The sequence below is a fragment of the Echiichthys vipera genome, assembly GCF_963691815.1.
Source record: "Echiichthys vipera genome assembly, chromosome: 16".
NCBI lineage: Eukaryota > Metazoa > Chordata > Actinopteri > Perciformes > Trachinidae > Echiichthys > Echiichthys vipera.
Window position 1 is genome coordinate 1,402,555 of NC_139841.1, and position 17,195 is coordinate 1,419,749.

The 17,195-nt window shown below is 42.1% G+C and overlaps 1 protein-coding gene across 7 annotated transcripts in view; it reads right to left on the reverse strand.

Moving 5' to 3' along the window:
* odf2a (outer dense fiber of sperm tails 2a) overlaps positions 1-17,195 on the reverse strand; it is a 63,996-nt gene that overhangs the window by 27,948 nt on the left and 18,853 nt on the right. For 3 of the 7 annotated variants that reach the window (XM_083930252.1, XM_083930256.1, XM_083930251.1), the window contains 4 exons: positions 5,558-5,635; positions 5,304-5,375; positions 5,006-5,122; positions 4,583-4,768 (listed from right to left, as the gene is read on the reverse strand). In XM_083930252.1, the coding sequence (XP_083786378.1) occupies positions 4,583-4,768; positions 5,006-5,122; positions 5,304-5,375; positions 5,558-5,635 (453 nt within the window). The remainder of the gene's footprint in view (positions 1-4,582; positions 4,769-5,005; positions 5,123-5,303; positions 5,376-5,557; positions 5,636-17,195) is intronic. The other 4 variants (XM_083930253.1, XM_083930254.1, XM_083930255.1 and 1 more) reach the window with 4 other exon arrangements.

Sequence of the window (17,195 nt, forward strand, 5' to 3'; positions counted from 1 at the left end):
ATATCATAAACAGCAACACTAATAAGGCCAAAACCCTATTTGCAACTGTCGACAGACTGACCAACCCCCCAACACAAATACCAGCCGAACTCCATTCCACACAGAAATGCAATGAGTTTGCATTCTTTTATACTGATAAAATTGAAGGCATCAGACGTGCCATCAATATCTCAAACAAAAAAGTTGGATCACCACCCCGTTTAGGCCAAAATATCACAGCAATGATGGCAAGCTTTAATGCCATAGACTCTAAAACTCTAGTGGAAACAGTGACCGATCTATAGCCAACCACCTGCTGTCTCGATGCTTTACCTACCAACTTCTTTAAGAATGTTTTTGACTGCCTATCAACAGACGTATTGCAAATAGTTAATAACTCTATTCAATCGGGCAATTTCCCAAAGGCCTTCAAAACTGCAGTCATTAAACCTCTTCTAAAAAAGCGGAGCCTAGATGCCTCTATTATCAACAACTACAGACCAATTTCAAATCTACCATTCATAAGTAAAATAATTGAGAAAGTTGTACTCCAACAACTAACTCACTTCTTGGCTTCTACTGGCTGCCACAACAACCTCCAGTCAGGATTTAGACCTTTTCATAGCACAGAGACGGCCCTTATTAAAGTTATAAATGACATCCGTCTTAACACAGACTCTGGCAAAACTTCAGTACTAATGCTATTGGACCTCAGTGCTGCATTTGACACTGTCGACCACTCAATACTTTTGGACAGGTTGGAAAACTGGGTGGGGCTCTCAGGCACAGTCCTAAACTGGTTCAAGTCATATCTACAAGATAGGAACTATTTTGTTTCCATTGGCGACTTTGTATCAGAACAAACCAACGTAACGTGTGGAGTCCCCCAAGGTTCAATCTTGGGGCCGACTTTATTTAATATCTATATGCTCCCACTAGGACAAATCATGCAAAATAATAACATTGACCACCATTGCTATGCCGATGACACCCAAATCTATGTAGCGCTATCACCAAATGACTATCGCCCCATAGATCTACTGTGCCAGTGCATTGAGCAGGTCAAACACTGGATGTGCCAAAATTTCCTTCAACTAAATGAGGATAAAACTGAGATAATTGTTTTTGGTGCTAAGAAAGAAAGGTCTAAAGTCATCCAACACCTTCAATCACTGTCCCTGACAACCTCAAATAAAGCCAGAAATCTTGGGGTTATTATGGATTCTGATTTACATTTCGACAGTCACATCAAATCAGTAACAAAATCGGCCTACTATCACCTTAAAAATGTAACAAGACTTAGAGGGCTCATGTCAGCTCAAGACTTAGAAAAACTTGTCCATGCCTTTATAACCAGTAGGCTAGACTACTGTAACGGTCTCCTTGCAGGTCTTCCCAAAAAAACTGTCAGGCAGCTACAGCTTGTTCAGAACGCTGCTGCTAGAGTTCTAACAAAGACCAAAAAATGTGAGCACATTACACCAATTCTTAAATCATTGCACTGGCTTCCTGTACGTCAAAGAATTGATTTCAAAATCCTCCTGCTCACATATAAATCACTTCATGGTCTAGGGCCGAGGTATATCACTGATATGCTCCCTCTACATAAGCCTTCTAGATCACTAAGATCCTCTGAGACCAATCTGTTAGTGGTTCGCAGAGTAAACTCAAATCAAGGGAAAGCATCTTTCAGTCATTATGCAACAAACAGCTGGAATAAACTTCCTGAAGATTTGAGACTTTCACCCACTCTGACCACTTTTAAAACTAGACTGAAAACTTTTATGTTCACCTTAGCTTTCTGCTAAATCTTCGCACTTTTAACGTCCGCACTGTTTTGATTATTGTCTATGTTTTTATTCTCTTTGTCTTCCTGTAATGCATTTGAATTCATGACATGTTGTGCTGTGAAGCACTTTGAGTCTGCCTTGTGTATGAAAAGTGCTATACAAATAAAGCTGCCTTGCCTTGCCTTGCCTATGTCTTCTGGCATAAGTAACAATGACAATAAAGTTAGAAAATTAAATTGAGTTTATTTTGCTCTTATTGAAATAAGCGAGGTACGTGAGGCTCTAAAAAGGATAAACACTGAGAAACCTGCTGGTCCGGATGGATTAGATCCTCATTTGTTACATCTCGCTGCTCAGATTATAGTGGAGCCATTGACACATATTTTTAACCTGAGCATTGTAAGTGGTAAAATACGTAGTCTGGAAGTCTGCACATGTTGTTCCACTTCTGAAAGGTGGTGGGTTGTCCTCCATTCGAGAGATTGGCGGTTCGATCCCCACCTCCCCCAGTCCACATGTCGAAGTGTCCTTGTGCAAGACACTGAACCCTGAATTGCTCCCTGTGCTGCGCATGGGTGTGTAAATGTAGTGTGAATGGTCAGATTAGATTAGATGGTATGTAGATGTCCACTGCCATCAGTGTTAATGTCTGTGTGAATGGGTGAATGTGACAAACACTTTGAAAGTGCCTTGAGTAGTCAGAAGACTAGAAAGGCGCTATATAAGTACAAGTCCATTTACTAAGGTTTTGGAAGGACTTATTAATAATCAATTAAAGGAGTTTTTATCGAGTAATGGCATTCTAAATGACTTACAATCTGGTACTGTCACTGCTTCAATGAAGGTTTTAAATATTATAAATACAATTGATGAGAAAGAGCATTGTGCTGCATTATTTTTAGACTTATCCAAAGCTTTTGATACAGTCGACCACTCTGATCTATTACAGAAGCTTGTTAACTAAGGGATGGCCTCTAAAACAGTTCAATATTTATATAAATATAATATACTATAAATATTTGATTTACTATCTATATCAATAATTTGTGTAGTAATGTCAAAAATACAAAATTTCATTTTTATGGAGATGACACCATTATTTATAGCTCTGCCTCATCTTTAGAAAGTGCAATTAAGGACCTTCAATCTGCCTTTAATGTAGTTCAGAAAAATCTTTGTGATTGAGACTTGTATTAAATGTTGATAAAACTAAAATGATCTGCTTCTCAAGACTTAAGACAGTTGTATGTCACAGTCTCAACCGATAAATATCTGGGCTTTTTTCTTGAGGAAAATCTGTCTTTTAAATACCATATTGAGTGCCTTACTTAAAAAACTCAGGGTGAAGTTGGGTTTTTTGTATAGAAATAAATGTTGTTTTTCTTTTAGTGCTAGAAAAAAAATCATCCAAGCCATTCTTTTATCTGTTATTGACTACGGTGATATTTTGTACATGTACGCAAATAAGTCATATTTAAAAATGCTGGATTCTGTGTACCATGCTGCTTTACGATTTATCTCCGATTCTGGTTTCCGAACACACCATTGTACTCTGTATGAGAAAGTTGGACTATCTTCATTACACACCCGTAGAATGGAGCATTGGTATGTGTTTCTTTATAAAGCTTTTTACATCAACTTCTATCCTATCTGTGTTCTCTTCTGGCACCACCCGTTCCAGCAGCCTTATTATTGGTTTGGTGAAAGTGCTTTTAAATATTTAGAACCCCTATCTTGGAATAAACTACAGGATCATTTCAAACTGGAATCCCTCATCAGCATTGACCATTTCAAAAGCAGGATTAAGGACTTTTTAAAGGGCTTCATCAGTTCACGTACGCATCTGACCAGGCTGGGACTGGTCCAGCCTGATGAAGCCTCTTGTCTTCCTAGACAAATAACCAAGTCCAGCTACTTTTGACTGAAATTGCTTTGGGGATTCAATTAAACAAACTTTCAGTCAATATTGAAACATTAATTGTATCATATTTACATCATAAAATAAAAAATATTGTCAATCTAATTCTTGTCTTAGTATAGGAAATAACCCAATTACTCAGGTCTCATCCACAAGATTCCTTGGAGTCCTGACTGATGAAACCCTAAGCTGGAAGACTCATATTCAGGCTATTTGCAATAAAATATCTAAATCCATTGGCATCATTAGCAAACTTGGAGCTTTGGTTCATCAGAATTGTCTATTAACTCTTTATTACAGCTGAATTTATCCTTATCTCATATATTGTAATGCCATCTGGGGAGGTCTTTAGTAAAAATCTGTAGCATTGCTACATATGGCAACAGACTAGAACACTCAGCTCCTTTTCAAGCAGCTTGATATTCTTTAGATTTTTGCCATAAATACATTTGTGTGTATTCATTTTTAAAATGTTATATCAGTCTTCTTCATCTCCCATGGCCCTTAAAGTGTTGGTGTGATGTACACAGGTATAATACAAGACATGCCAACTGGCTACACCACCCAAAGTTACACACTGAGATCTGTACATTTTCATTTAGATACATGGGGGTTCAGATATGGAGCAGCTTTATTGAAATTGCAGCTCATTCCACTTCTCTGAAGAATTTCAAATGCAGGCTCAGGACTGGTCTGACTCACCAGGCAGTGGAAACCTAAAGGACAATTTATAGGCTGATCTGACATATGTCTATTATTTGCTTGTCTATTCAATGGTACCCACTTTGCTTGCTTAACCTGTGAACATATGCCTGTGTCTTGTATGTGTCTGACTAGTCAATCTAAAGCTTCAGTACAGCAAGAACAGCCTGTATGCTCTGTCACACGGCCCTACCATGTCAAGTAGCTGGACGCTTAGCTGGCCTGCAGTGTCCTCACTGCGCTCCGTTCGTTGTTTCTGGGCTCGTGCGGCTTGTTTCAGAGCCTCTCGGTCTGCACTGGCCTGTTGCCTCAGCCTTACCAGCTGCCCCTTCAGATGCTCCATCTCTGCGTTCTGCTGGTTGGCTGCTCGCTCCAGGTTCTGAACCAATGGAAAGGACAAAACCGGGATTGCAGCTGGGCTCACTGTTTGTACTTTCCATTTGTATAACAGTTGTATAACAGACATATTGAATCAATGAGTTTGACTACAGTTGCCTTGGTGACAAATTAACTCAAACTTTATTTAAGTTAACTCAAACTAATTATAATCCCACCAACAACAATAGCTAATTACACACAATTGCACGTGCTAGGACTGACAGATTCCATGACAAACCTTTATCTGCACAGTAAGTCTATTGTTCTCAGCTTCTTTGCTCCGGAGCAGTCCTTGTAAATGAGCTCTTGTTGACTCTACACTCTTGGACAAATCAGCAGTGCTCTTGGCATTGTCCTGCATTCCCAAATACAGCAGAATTTACATTAAAAACAAAGATATATTCTGCTTTGACCTACATAATGTAACTAAAGGATTAAATGGCTCGGTAGGATTTTTTTTGTGTTGGATCCCTGTTTGAAAGAGCCATTTTACAGTAAAAAAGCATCACAAATACTAACAGCTGTGCTCACAGTACCTTTTCAGTATCGATAAGTTTGGTGAGCTGATTAACCTCTCTGTCCTTCTCTTGAAGTTTCACCTCAAGATGCTGTAAAAGGAAAAGCAAGGCAAGCTTTATTTATAGAGCACATTTCATACACAGGAGGAACACTCAATTAGGTTTACACAGAGATAAAAAGACAATACATACACAAGACATACTGTCTAATAAAAGAAAAAAGACAAAACATTTAGGCTAATTAAAATTTAGTGGGCTTCTATCACACTCACAACATTTTCTGCCTCTGTTTCCACCAGTCTCTTGAGTAATGCATCTTTCTGCTCTGACACTCGGCCTGACTCCATCTGCTTAAAAACAGACCCATGAAAGTTAGTCACTCTGCTTAAGACATCTATTTAGGCACCAAACAATATTACTTTGAGACAGTATATACAGTATGTGTGTGTATATACACACACATTACTGTCCAAAGGTTTTAGGTGCGTGTGGAAAAAATGCTGTGAACTAAGAATGCATTTAAAATGGATAATGCTTAATAGTTTATTTTCATCATTAAAAAAATGCAGTGACTGAACAGAGGAGAAACCTAAATCAAATCAATATTTGGTGTGACCACCCTTTGCCTTCCAAACAGCATCAATTCTTCTAGGTTCACTTGCAAACAGTTTTTGAAGGAACTCGGCTCGTAGGTTGTTCCAAACGTGGAGAACTAACCACAGATTTTCTGTCGATGTATGCTTCCTCAAATCCTTCTCTTCATGTAATCCCAGACAGACTCTATGTGATCAGGGTTCTGTGGGGCCAGACCATCACTTCGAGGACTTATTGTTCTTCTTTATGCTGAAGATAGTTCTTAATGATATTGGATGTATGTTTGGGCTTGTTGTCCTGCTGCAGAATACATTGAGGGCCAATCACACGCCTCCCTGATGGTACTGCATGATGGATAAGTATCTGCCCGTATTTCTCAGCATTGAGGACACCAATAATCCTAAACAAATCTCCAACTCCATTTGCAGAAATGCAGCCCCAAATTTGCAAGGAACCTCCGCCATGCTTCACTGTTTCCTACAGACACTAATTATTGTACCAATCTCCAGCCCTTCGGCAAAAAAATGCCTTCTGCTACAGCCAAATATTTCAAAATTTGGACTCATCAGTCCAGAGACCCTGCTGCCCCAATTCCTATGTTTTTGTGCATAGTTGAATCTCTTGGCCTTGTTTCCACGTCAGAGGTATGGCTTTTTGGCTGCAACTCTTCCATAAAGACCACTTCTGGCCAGACTCCTCAGGACAGTACATGGGTGTACCTGGGTCCCACTGGTTTCTGCCAGTTCTGAGCTCATGGCATTGCTGGACATCTTTTGAAGGGAAATAAGCTTGATGTGTCTTTCATCTGCTGCACTAAGTTTCCTTGGCTGACAACTGCATCTACGATCCTCAACGATGCCCATTTCTTTGTTCTTCAAAAAGGTTTGAACAGCATATCTTGAAACCCAAGTCTGCTTTGAAATCGGAGAGACTTTGCTGATGCAGTGTAACTACCTTGTGTGTTGTTGCTGTGCTCAGTCTTGCCATGGTGTATGACCTGTGACATGAAACTGTCTTCCACATCGTCACCTTGGTAGCAGAGTTTGGAATTTTCTCACCCAGTTTGAAGCCTCCTACACAGCTGTTTGTTTAATTTAATGACTGTTTCGACCTACATGTGAAATTGATGATCATTAGCATCTGTTTGGTATAATAAGTTGATCATACACCTGACTATAATCAAGTGTACCTATAAGTACCTATATTGATGCTGGTTTGAAGGCAAAGGGTAGACACACCAAATATTGATTTGATTTAGATTTTTCTTTTGTACACTCACTTTCACAAAAAAAAAAAATCACAAAAAAACTTTTTAGATTTTTTAAAACATTCTTAGTTCATAGCATTTTTGCCTAAAACCTTTGCACAGTAATGTACATACACCGTAAATACACTGGAGATCAAAATTAGAGAAAAAATTATAATACTTGATTTATTCTGAAATACTGTTATTTTTTATTGTTCAGAATTTGACAGAATATCCGCTGTGGCTATACCATTGCTGTACTAGCATGTTTTTTTGAATAACCAAGGCACTTTAACAAAAACCTTTATATCAGTAAGTGGCTGTGTTCCGCCGGTACTATCTTTTAACAGTGGTTTACAACGGTGATGGTGACGGCTACAGCTGTGCTTGCCACTCCTAGTATTAAGTACTTTACTTTACTTTGAGTTAGTAGCTTTTTTCGCTAAAACTATCTTTTTTTTGATACTTTATTTAGTATTTCCAGAGAGAAAGAAGGTGACAACAAACTGTCAAAACAATAAAACAAAAACACAAATGAAAACATGGGGCCTCCTCAGTTGAAAGACCTTTATATAACATCCAGTGTGTTAATTTGTTAGTGTGTAGCGTCCTCAATTGTTTTGATAAAAGCAGTCCATTTCTCCCATTTCCTGGAAAAGGTTGCTCCTCTAGATCAGAGAAAGAAAGTCGCGGGGGCAGCAGTTCAAGATTCAAGATTCAAGAAGTTATATTTATCCCGAGGGAAATTATTGTGCAACACTTTCAATACAAAGGTGGGAAAGGATATAAAGGATAATAAGCTAACATAATCAAATCAAAATAAAGCTAACATAAAATAAATCAAACAATAACTAAGTGTGACAGAGTGCAACAGATATTGTGGTTAAGCGTAGGTATATACAATATACAACAATAAGCACTGTGCAGTTTAGCATCATATTGGAATGAAATAAGTACAAACTAAATAAGTGATAAGGAGAAATAGTAATAACTGAAACAGTGTTAAAAATGTAGCAGCATTTCCTACAGAACTAAATTAAAGTAAAGTACAGGGAAGTGTAGTAGCATTTCTTACTGAAGTAAGTTACAGTAAAGTAAAGTGAAGTGTAGCAGCCTTTCTACTGAAGTAAGTTTACAATACAACTAAATAAAGTGATGCAGTGGTGTTATAAAGTGACAAAGTGGCATTTCTCAGGATACAGTGTCTCCACTGTTCCTTACCTGACCGTGGAGAGATGAATTTTACAGTTTGATGGCCACTGGAAGAAAAGACTTCCTCCGGTGTTCAGTGTTACACCGGGGGAGAATAAGTCTATGACTGAACGTGCTTCTGCTGGAGGTCAGCAGCTGGTGGAGAGGGTGAGGGTTGTTGTCCAGGATGCTGTGCAGTTTAGACAGCATCCTCCTCTCAGGGTGCACTCACACTGTCCTTCCGCACCGGGTCAAAACCGTTTTTTCAGCTAGAGCCTAGTGCGTTTGACCAGTGTGAGTGCATCCGCTCCGCGCATAACTGCGACCAGCGGGCCGTCCACAGCCCGCCTGAGAGACGTGGGCTGTGCATAGAAATTAGAAGGACGGACCATGCGCGGACATTTAACAACAACAACAATGGCGGCGAAAGGTTCGCGTTGGTGTGATGCGGAGGTGGCGTGTTTACTGCAGATTTGGTCGGATGAAAATTTTCAAAAACAGTCAACAAGACGCACAAAAACTCCGAGGTCTACGGAAAGATTGTAAACAAAGAGACGCATTGGCGATGACGTCAATCGATGCGTGTGACGTGTTACGGCGAGATGACGTATGGATAGCAAAAGCATTTGCGCGAGGCCAAGGCAGTGTGAGTACAAACGGGCCTAGGCCACGGGGGGAGAGGGAGGGGGGACAAGTACCCTAAAGCCCGGGCGCGGTGAGGAAGGACAGTGTGAGTGCACCCTCAGACACCGCCACCAAAGAGTCCAGTTTGACCCCCAGGACGGAGCCAGCCTTCCCGATGATCTTACTGATTCTCTTGGCGTCTGCTGCCCTCAGTCTGCTGCCCCAGCACACAACAGCAAAGAGCAATAGTCTTGGTGGGGTTTAGAATCAGGTGATTAGCTGCACACCAGTCAACGAAGGAGTCCACAACGCCCCTGTACTCCTCCTCCTTCCCCTCACTGACACAGCCAACAATTGCAGAATCGTCAGCAAACTTCTGCAGGTGGCAGGACTCAGAGAGGAGCTGAAAGTCTTAGGTGTACAGGGTGAAAAGAAAGGGGGAAAGAACAGTTCCCTGTGGAGCTCCAGTGCTGCTGACCACAGTGTCAGACACTTCGTCCTGCAGTCTGACATACTGTGGTCGACCCGTTAAGTAATCCGTAATCCAGGAAACCAAGGGAGGGTCCACCTGCATCACTGTCAGTTTACGTCCCAGCAGAGCAGGCCAGATGGTATTGAACGCACTGGAGAAGAACAAGATTCTCACTGTGATTCCCGGTCTGTCCAGGTGGGCGCAGGCACGGTGGAGCAGGAAGATGATAGCGTCCTCCACCTAGTCTCGGCTGGTAGGCAAACTGTAGCAGGTCCAGTGATGAGCTGACCAGGGGCCGAAGAAGTGACAGGACCAGCCTCTCCTGGGTCTTCCCCGAGACGTCCCAGCTGGACGTGCCTGGAACACCTCCCTAGGGAGGCGCCCAGGGGGCATCCTTATTAGATGCTTGAACCACCTAAACTGGCTCCTTTCAAAGGAAAGGAGCAGCCGCTCTACTCAAAGTTCCTCAAGGATGGCTGAACTTCTCACCCTATCTCTAAGGGAGACTCCAGCCACCCTCCTGAGAAAACCCATTTCGCCCGCTTGTACCTACAAGTCTTTTTTAATAACCCTATTTCTATTTCTCACAAATAGAGGACCATCACATTGGATAAAAAGCTGGATGTGGGACACATTCTGCGCCAGACCGATTTTGCATTTATGTGGTATCGTGTCTTCCTTAGTTGGCTCCCATTTACCGTATGTTAGTTTCCGCGATTCGTGTTTCTTTGTCCATTGTTAATAGTTTCTTTTGTTTTAGCCCCTTACCTACGATAGCGATAGCTCCAAGGTAGCGTACGTGTCAGGCCTGCTCACCGGTAGGGACCCGAGCCTGTTGAGCAGCTTTTTGGCACAACCCTCAACACAATATGCCACCTTTAAGCAGTTTTCTAGTAAAATTATCTCAGTGTTTGATCACCCAGTTTCTAACTGCGACACCAGCAACCAGCTCGTACATGTGCAAACACGCAAAAGCCCACCGGTGCGGTGCGGTTGCACTCACACTCGTCAAATGAACTAGGCATTACCCGTAAAACCTGTTTGGGCACGGTACGGAAGGACAGTGTGAGTGCGCCCTTAGATACTCCGTTGGTGGTTAATGGTCTCAGTGGTGAGAAGCTAGCTCAGATCTCAGCCGAGACTATTCCCATGACCCTGTCACTAGCTGGTAATCATACCATAGCATTTCCCATCATGTCATCGGCTAATGCCCCTGTTGTTCTTGGTCTCCCCTGGCTAATTGCTCACAATCCTGTAATTGAGTGGGTAACAGGCAGGGCTGTGAGCTGGAGCAGCAGTTGTCACTTGTCCTGTCTTCGTTCGGCCCCCTCTAGGTGCCTCAGTGACCCAAAACCCTTGTTGCCCGAACGTTCTGATCTGTCCTCCGTGCCACCAGTTTACCATGACCTTGCCGAGGTGTTTAGCAAGACTAAGGCTCTATCCTTGCCACCTCCCCGTCCCTACGATTGCCCTATGGATTTGTTACCCGGGTCGACCTTCCCAACCAATCGTCTATATAACCTGTCAGGACCTGCGTGTAGGACACTGACCCTGACCCCGGTGGTGGTTCGCCGGGGCATCCGTTTGTTTCCCGCCAGTGTTCGCTCCCAGGTGCTCCAGTGGGGACATTCCTCTGGACTTGCCTGCCATCCCGGAGTCACCAGGACCCTCTCTCTCCTTCACCGTCACTTCTGGTGGAGGACCATAACTAAGGATACCCGGGAGTTTGTCCAGGCCTGCACCGTCTGCGCTAGAGGCAAGGCCTCTCATCGTCCTGCAGCGGGTCTTCTCCGTCCTCTTCCTGTGCCCGGTCGTCCTTGGACTCACATCATACTCACATTGTTACTGGTCTGCCGGTCTCCCAAGGTAAAGACACTATTGCGACTATCGTTGATCGGTTTTCTAAGATGGTTCATTTTATTCCCCTGCCGAAACTGCCGTCAGTCATGGAAAAGGCATCCTTCTTGGTGGACCATGTATTCCGACTCCATGGGATTCCTCTGGACATTGTCTCGTCACTTCCCGTGTCTGGAAAGCCTTCTGCCAGGCCTTGGGAGCCAGTGTCAGCTTGTCCTCGGGTTACCACCCTCAGTCAAACGGGCAGACGGAGAGGGCCAACCAGGATTTGGAGACCGCTCTTTGCTGTGTCTGTGCCCACAATCCCTTGTCGTGGTCGTTTCAACTGTCCTGGGTTGAATACTCCCACAACTCTCTTACCTGCTGCCACAGGTATGTCACCTTTCAAGGCCTCATTAGGGTACTTACCTTCTCTCTTTCCTGCCCAGGAGTCAGAGAACGCAGTCCCCTGTTTCCAACACCACCTCCAGAGGGTCTGTCGGATCTGGAGAGAGGTCCGAGGGGTGCCGCTCCACACGGCAGAACAGAATCACAGGATGGCGGATCGCTGCCACATCCCTGCTCCCAAGTACAGACCGGGTCAGAAGGTATGGCTTAACTCACGTGACATTCCCCTGAATGTCACCTCCAAGAAGCCCGCTCCCCGGTTCATTGGTCCCTTCGAAGTCGAGGCGATCATCAACCCCAGTGCAGTTCGCCTCAAGCTCCCTGCTTCCCTCAGGATACATCCCACGTTCCACGTCTCCGAGCTGAAGCCGGTGACCACCAGCACGCTGTGCCCGCCTACCGTCGCCCAATGTATCCTGTGTTGATCCCATTCTGTTTCTAAAGGCCTTGATATATTTTAGATATTCATTTTTTATTCTTCTGTATAGGCTTCAGTTAGAGTATCTTTCAGTGTATTGCCCTCTCTGGACAATGCTCTGGACTGGCTTGATTCTTTTATCAAAAAAAATCTCTTATTTGCAGGTAACGAGAAAAATCTTTGTTATCCAGCCCGAATTCTTTTTGTAGCTCACTGAAACTTTTTAAGAGCCCTCTATGAGTCATTGTGCATACTGCTGTGATGCCTCTGTCCCACCATCGCCTGAGTTCAGCATCACTGATTCCTGGTTCGAATCTGGGGCATGGAGCAGGCCAAATTAATAATTTGATGTCTCCCTCCATATTGTATTCTTTTACCATCTTGTTCCATATTGTCAATGTTTGTTTTATAATTTCATTTTTGCTTTGTTGAGACAATTCGCTTCCTTTGTCCCCTAATATTGCCTGAATCTGGAAACTTTCCAACTTGAGCTCTATGTCTTTCCATCTTGCCTGATATAGAGGGCAGCATGTAGAAACCAAGAACTTTACTTGAGCTGCGTAAAAGTATTGTTTCAGATTAGGCAAGGACAGCCCCCCTCCCTCTTCTTTTGGTAATTGAAGTGTCTTATACCTGACCCTCGGCCTCTTACCGGCCCAGATAAATCTAGATATAAGTTTATCCCAGTGTCTGAATTGTGTTTCTAGAATCATCTGTGGGATTGATTGGAAAAGATATAACACTCTCGGTACCACATTCATTTTTTATTACCTCGATTTGCGTCTCAAAGTCCATGTTAAAAACAGACCACCTCCCGATATCTGTCTTGATATTGTTAATGTTTTTATAATTAATTTCAAATGTTTTAATGTGGTCTTTGGCCAATACCACACTCAGATATTTACATACTTTGGAATTCCATTTTATTTTATATTTTTCTCTAATTTCTCGTCCTGAGGAATAATTCAGTGTCAGAATTTGTGTTTTTGCTATGTTTAATTTATAGCCTGAGTATTTGCCATAATCTTCTAACATCAACATCAAATTAGGAAATGTTTTATCTGGGTCTTGAAGAGCCACAATAACATTATCAGCGAAGAGCCCTGTCCGATGCTCCTGCTATCCTATATGGATTCCTTTTAGCTTGTTACTTTGCCTGATCAATTGTGCCAGCAGCTCAATAAATATAGCAAACAAGGTAGGGCCAAAACGATATCCTTGGCGAGTTCCTCGCTGTAAAATAAATCTGTCAGTTAGGTGTCCATTCATTTTTATCCTCGCTGTTGGTTCTTGGTAGAAGCCTTGGAAACATTGTATAATTTGTTCATGAATCCCTAGTTTTCCCAAAACCTGATACAGAAACCTCCAATTGACACAGTCAACGGCCTTTTCTGCGCCGAGGCTCACTAGTACTGCTCTCAGGACCTGTCTTTGGATTTGATCTGTCATTTGGAGAATACGTCTGTTGTTATCATGAGTCTGCCTACCTGTCAGACATATTTTCTCTTTTTCAGACCATTCTCTGTAAATCCTAGGGATGGTTGTGCGTGAAAATCCCAGTAGATCAGCAGTTTCTGAAATATTCAGACTTACCCATCTGGCACCAACAACCATGCCACGCTCAAAGTCCCTTAAACCACCTTTCTCCCCCATTCTGATTCTCGCTTTGAACTGCAGCAGATTGTCTTGACCATGTCTACATGCCTAAATGCGTTGAGTTGCTGCTGATAATAAAGTTGTTTTATTTTAATCTACTAATTGCGGCATCAAGTTCTTTTTTCTGGAAACTTATTATTTATTCTGCTCTTTTCCAATAGCAGGCAAGTCCAAGGAATCAAGGAATTCTTTCATTTTGCACTCTCTTTTTGCTCTGGGTTGGGTGTATAAGTTTTCATAGTAATCTTTAAAAAACCTTTCTATGTCTTCAGGCTCAAATAGAAATTGTTTCGTTACAGAGTCTCTAATCGTATGTATTGTGTGAGATGCTTGTTGGGCTAAGTCTTCATGCCAAATATTTAGTTGCCTTAGATCCAGATTCATAATAGGTCTGTTTAGTGAATCTTAGTTTTTTCTCGACCTCTTGACTTAGGATGTCATCTATCTAACGTCTTACATTGAGTATTTGTTGTAAAGCCGGATCATCTTTTTATTTTTATGTTGCTGTTCCAGTATTATTATTTGTTTAACCAATTTCTTGTCTTTCTCTCTAGTCTTTTTTTGGTAAGCTGCCCTCGCTATTAACTTCGCTCTCATTACAGCTTTTACCGTATCCCAAAGTATGGTAGGATCCACTGGGCTGTCTAAGTTGTCCTCTATGCAGCATTTAATTTCTTTCTTAACCTCCTCCTGTGTTTTCTGGTTATTCAGCATTCCCACATTTAATCTCCAGAGTGTATTTTTATTTCTCCTAGTTAGATGGATATTGAGGTAAATAATACTTTGGTCAGATTAGTCAGTTACCCCTATTTTACATTCCTCTACTCTATATCTGTCTATTGTGTTCATAAAAAAATAGTCTATTCTGGAGTACTCCGAGTTTGGAACAGAATAATGTGTGTAGTCCTAACGGATTGCGTTCTCTCCAAACATCCCCAATTCAGCTAGAGAGGTGTTGACAAGTAGATGAGTCTTAGTTCTCTTGTTATTAGTTGTGTACAGTTTAGCATTTGGAATCATGTTAAAATCCCCCGCACATATTAGAATTCCTTCATTTTCCTGGGCTATGATCTCAAACAATAATTTCAAATATGTTCTATCATGCCACCAGCACATAGACATTGACCAAAATAACTAAATGATTATCCAATTTCCCTTTTGCTATTACATATCTCCCTTCTTTGTCAATTTTGAACTCATCAAAGAAATGAAAGTTGGAAATTAATATGGTGACTCTCTTAGGACCTTTCATAACTTAACTGAAAAAGGTATTTTTAAATCCAAATTTCCTCAGTTTATCATGTTCTTGTTGAGTTAGATGCGTTTCTTGTAAATACATCACTTGAATTTTTTCTTTCCTAATTTTTGCCATTATTTTTCCTCTTTTAATCACATTGTTCAAGCCATTCACATTTAAGGATGCTATTCTCACGTTGTTACTCTGCATCACTTATAGCAATAAAGACAAAAGAAAACATCAGTAGCCCCACTAACACTGCCAAAACGGTGGCATAGAACAAACAGATCAAATGTAATGGGTGAACGTCCAAACAGTAGAGGATCTTTCCGTCCTCCCACGATCTGATCCTGTTGGTGGATCTAGGGAAAACCCCATTAGATAAAGAGGGGCCTAACTTAGAAATGACAGGACCTACAGTGAGGGTTATAGTCATTCTAAATGAGTCCAACGTTAGAATTTAAAGAGAAAATTAAGTAAGGCAGACCTAAGAATGGCTCTTTTCTTTTAGCACAGGAATAGCGGGGTAACCATTATTCTGACAACTAAAAACACACGTTATATCCGAACATTCCTACCGGTTTGCTTCATTATATAAACCGGCAGGTAGAGTTCACGCCTGAGCAGGTCTTGTACAAACATGGCCACAGACTCACCCTCTTCTCCCTCTGTAACTCCGTAGATGCAGAGATTATTTCTCCTCTTTCTGGATTCAAGATCAGTTCACTTATCCTGCAGGGCTTTTTGTTCTCACAGTAAGATCAGAGCGTTGTTAGCCTCTTGTGCCCAGTGTTCCAGCTTTTTAATCTGACACCCAGCCTCGTTGATCTTGCCACTCTGTTGCTGCTCAGTGGCGACTTTAGAAAGTTTTTGGTTTATATCCGTTTTGAAGTCATTCAAGTCTTTTTTCACGTTGCTCCTCAGCATTTCACCAAATGAGCGAAGGGCATCTTTTATTTCTGTTTTTAAATCCCTTATCTCCTTGCTTATGATTTCAAGGTCTGACTCCATGGCCGCCTCACTTGCAGTGAGGTGTGTTGTGTCATGGCCGCCGTCTTCGTCCTTTCATGGTTAGCTAGCGGTTCCTCCATTTCATCTATGGTCGTGTTTTTAGTCTGAGCGAGTCAAGTTCTCCTTCCCATTCCAGCTTTTTCCCTGTCACATTACAGTCTGTGTGATTTCTAGCTTTAGTTATTCGAGTTTTCGGGGAGTTTTACACTTGGCTTTCGAGAGCTCTGATGCCACGCAGCCACTCCCGATGTCCCTATCCGAAAAAACCTGAAACTAACTTTTAACAGCGATTTACAACCCTGATAGTGACAGTGACGGTTGCAGCTGTGCTCCCTGCTCCCAGTATTTCTGGTTCTACTTCTTATTACTTAAGTTAGTTGTAACTATTTATTGACATTTTGAAGACATCCCATTTAAACAACCTCAGCTGAGTTAGATGACGTAAGCCATAGTTTAGTTAGCGCCTGGCTAACTATCTGTTCATGTCTTGCTGGCGCTAACCTTCGCTGCTCCATCCATGCCCATGCTAGTCCCAGAGGATGATGTTCTCTTTTTTAACAGCTTCAGCCTCTCTTTTTTATGAGGATGATGGGGACCAGAGCCAGGCTCCCATTCCTCGGCCCAGAGCTGACAGAGTGAGACGATTGGACCAGTCCCGGCCTGGTCAGATGCGTACATGAACTGATGAAGCCCCTTGGATGAGAGGTTAAACGTCTTCCTAGACAAATAACCAAGTCAAGTTGCTTTTGACTGAAATTAACCTTCAATAAAATAAAAACTAGCCTGGTACAAAAAAAATTCACCCTGCTAAGTGTTGTCATGGAGATATGATCTAAACATACCAACTAGAAGGATTATTTGTACCATGCCTCAAATAGGTTAAAGTATGCTGTGAAAAACAGCGTATTTAACATAGGGGTCATTGAGAAACTGCTCAATTGTGCAAACTACTCCTAGTGGCCATTCGGAGAACTGCGGTTTATGACACTTTTGTAATGGATCAACTAGGAAGTCGCGGTTGTAGGGGCTTGGTCTAACATCATGTTCACCCTCTCTGCCTCCCTGCAGGGTGGCGGTATTGACGCTTCCACTATCAACCTTATCAACGCATTGTTACAGGCTTTTGCCCTCGTGTCCAGGGAACTCAGGCGGATGAGGTCCTTCTCGGTGTAAACTCACCGCCATGTATGGCTCACACAGTCACCTCTGATGGAGGC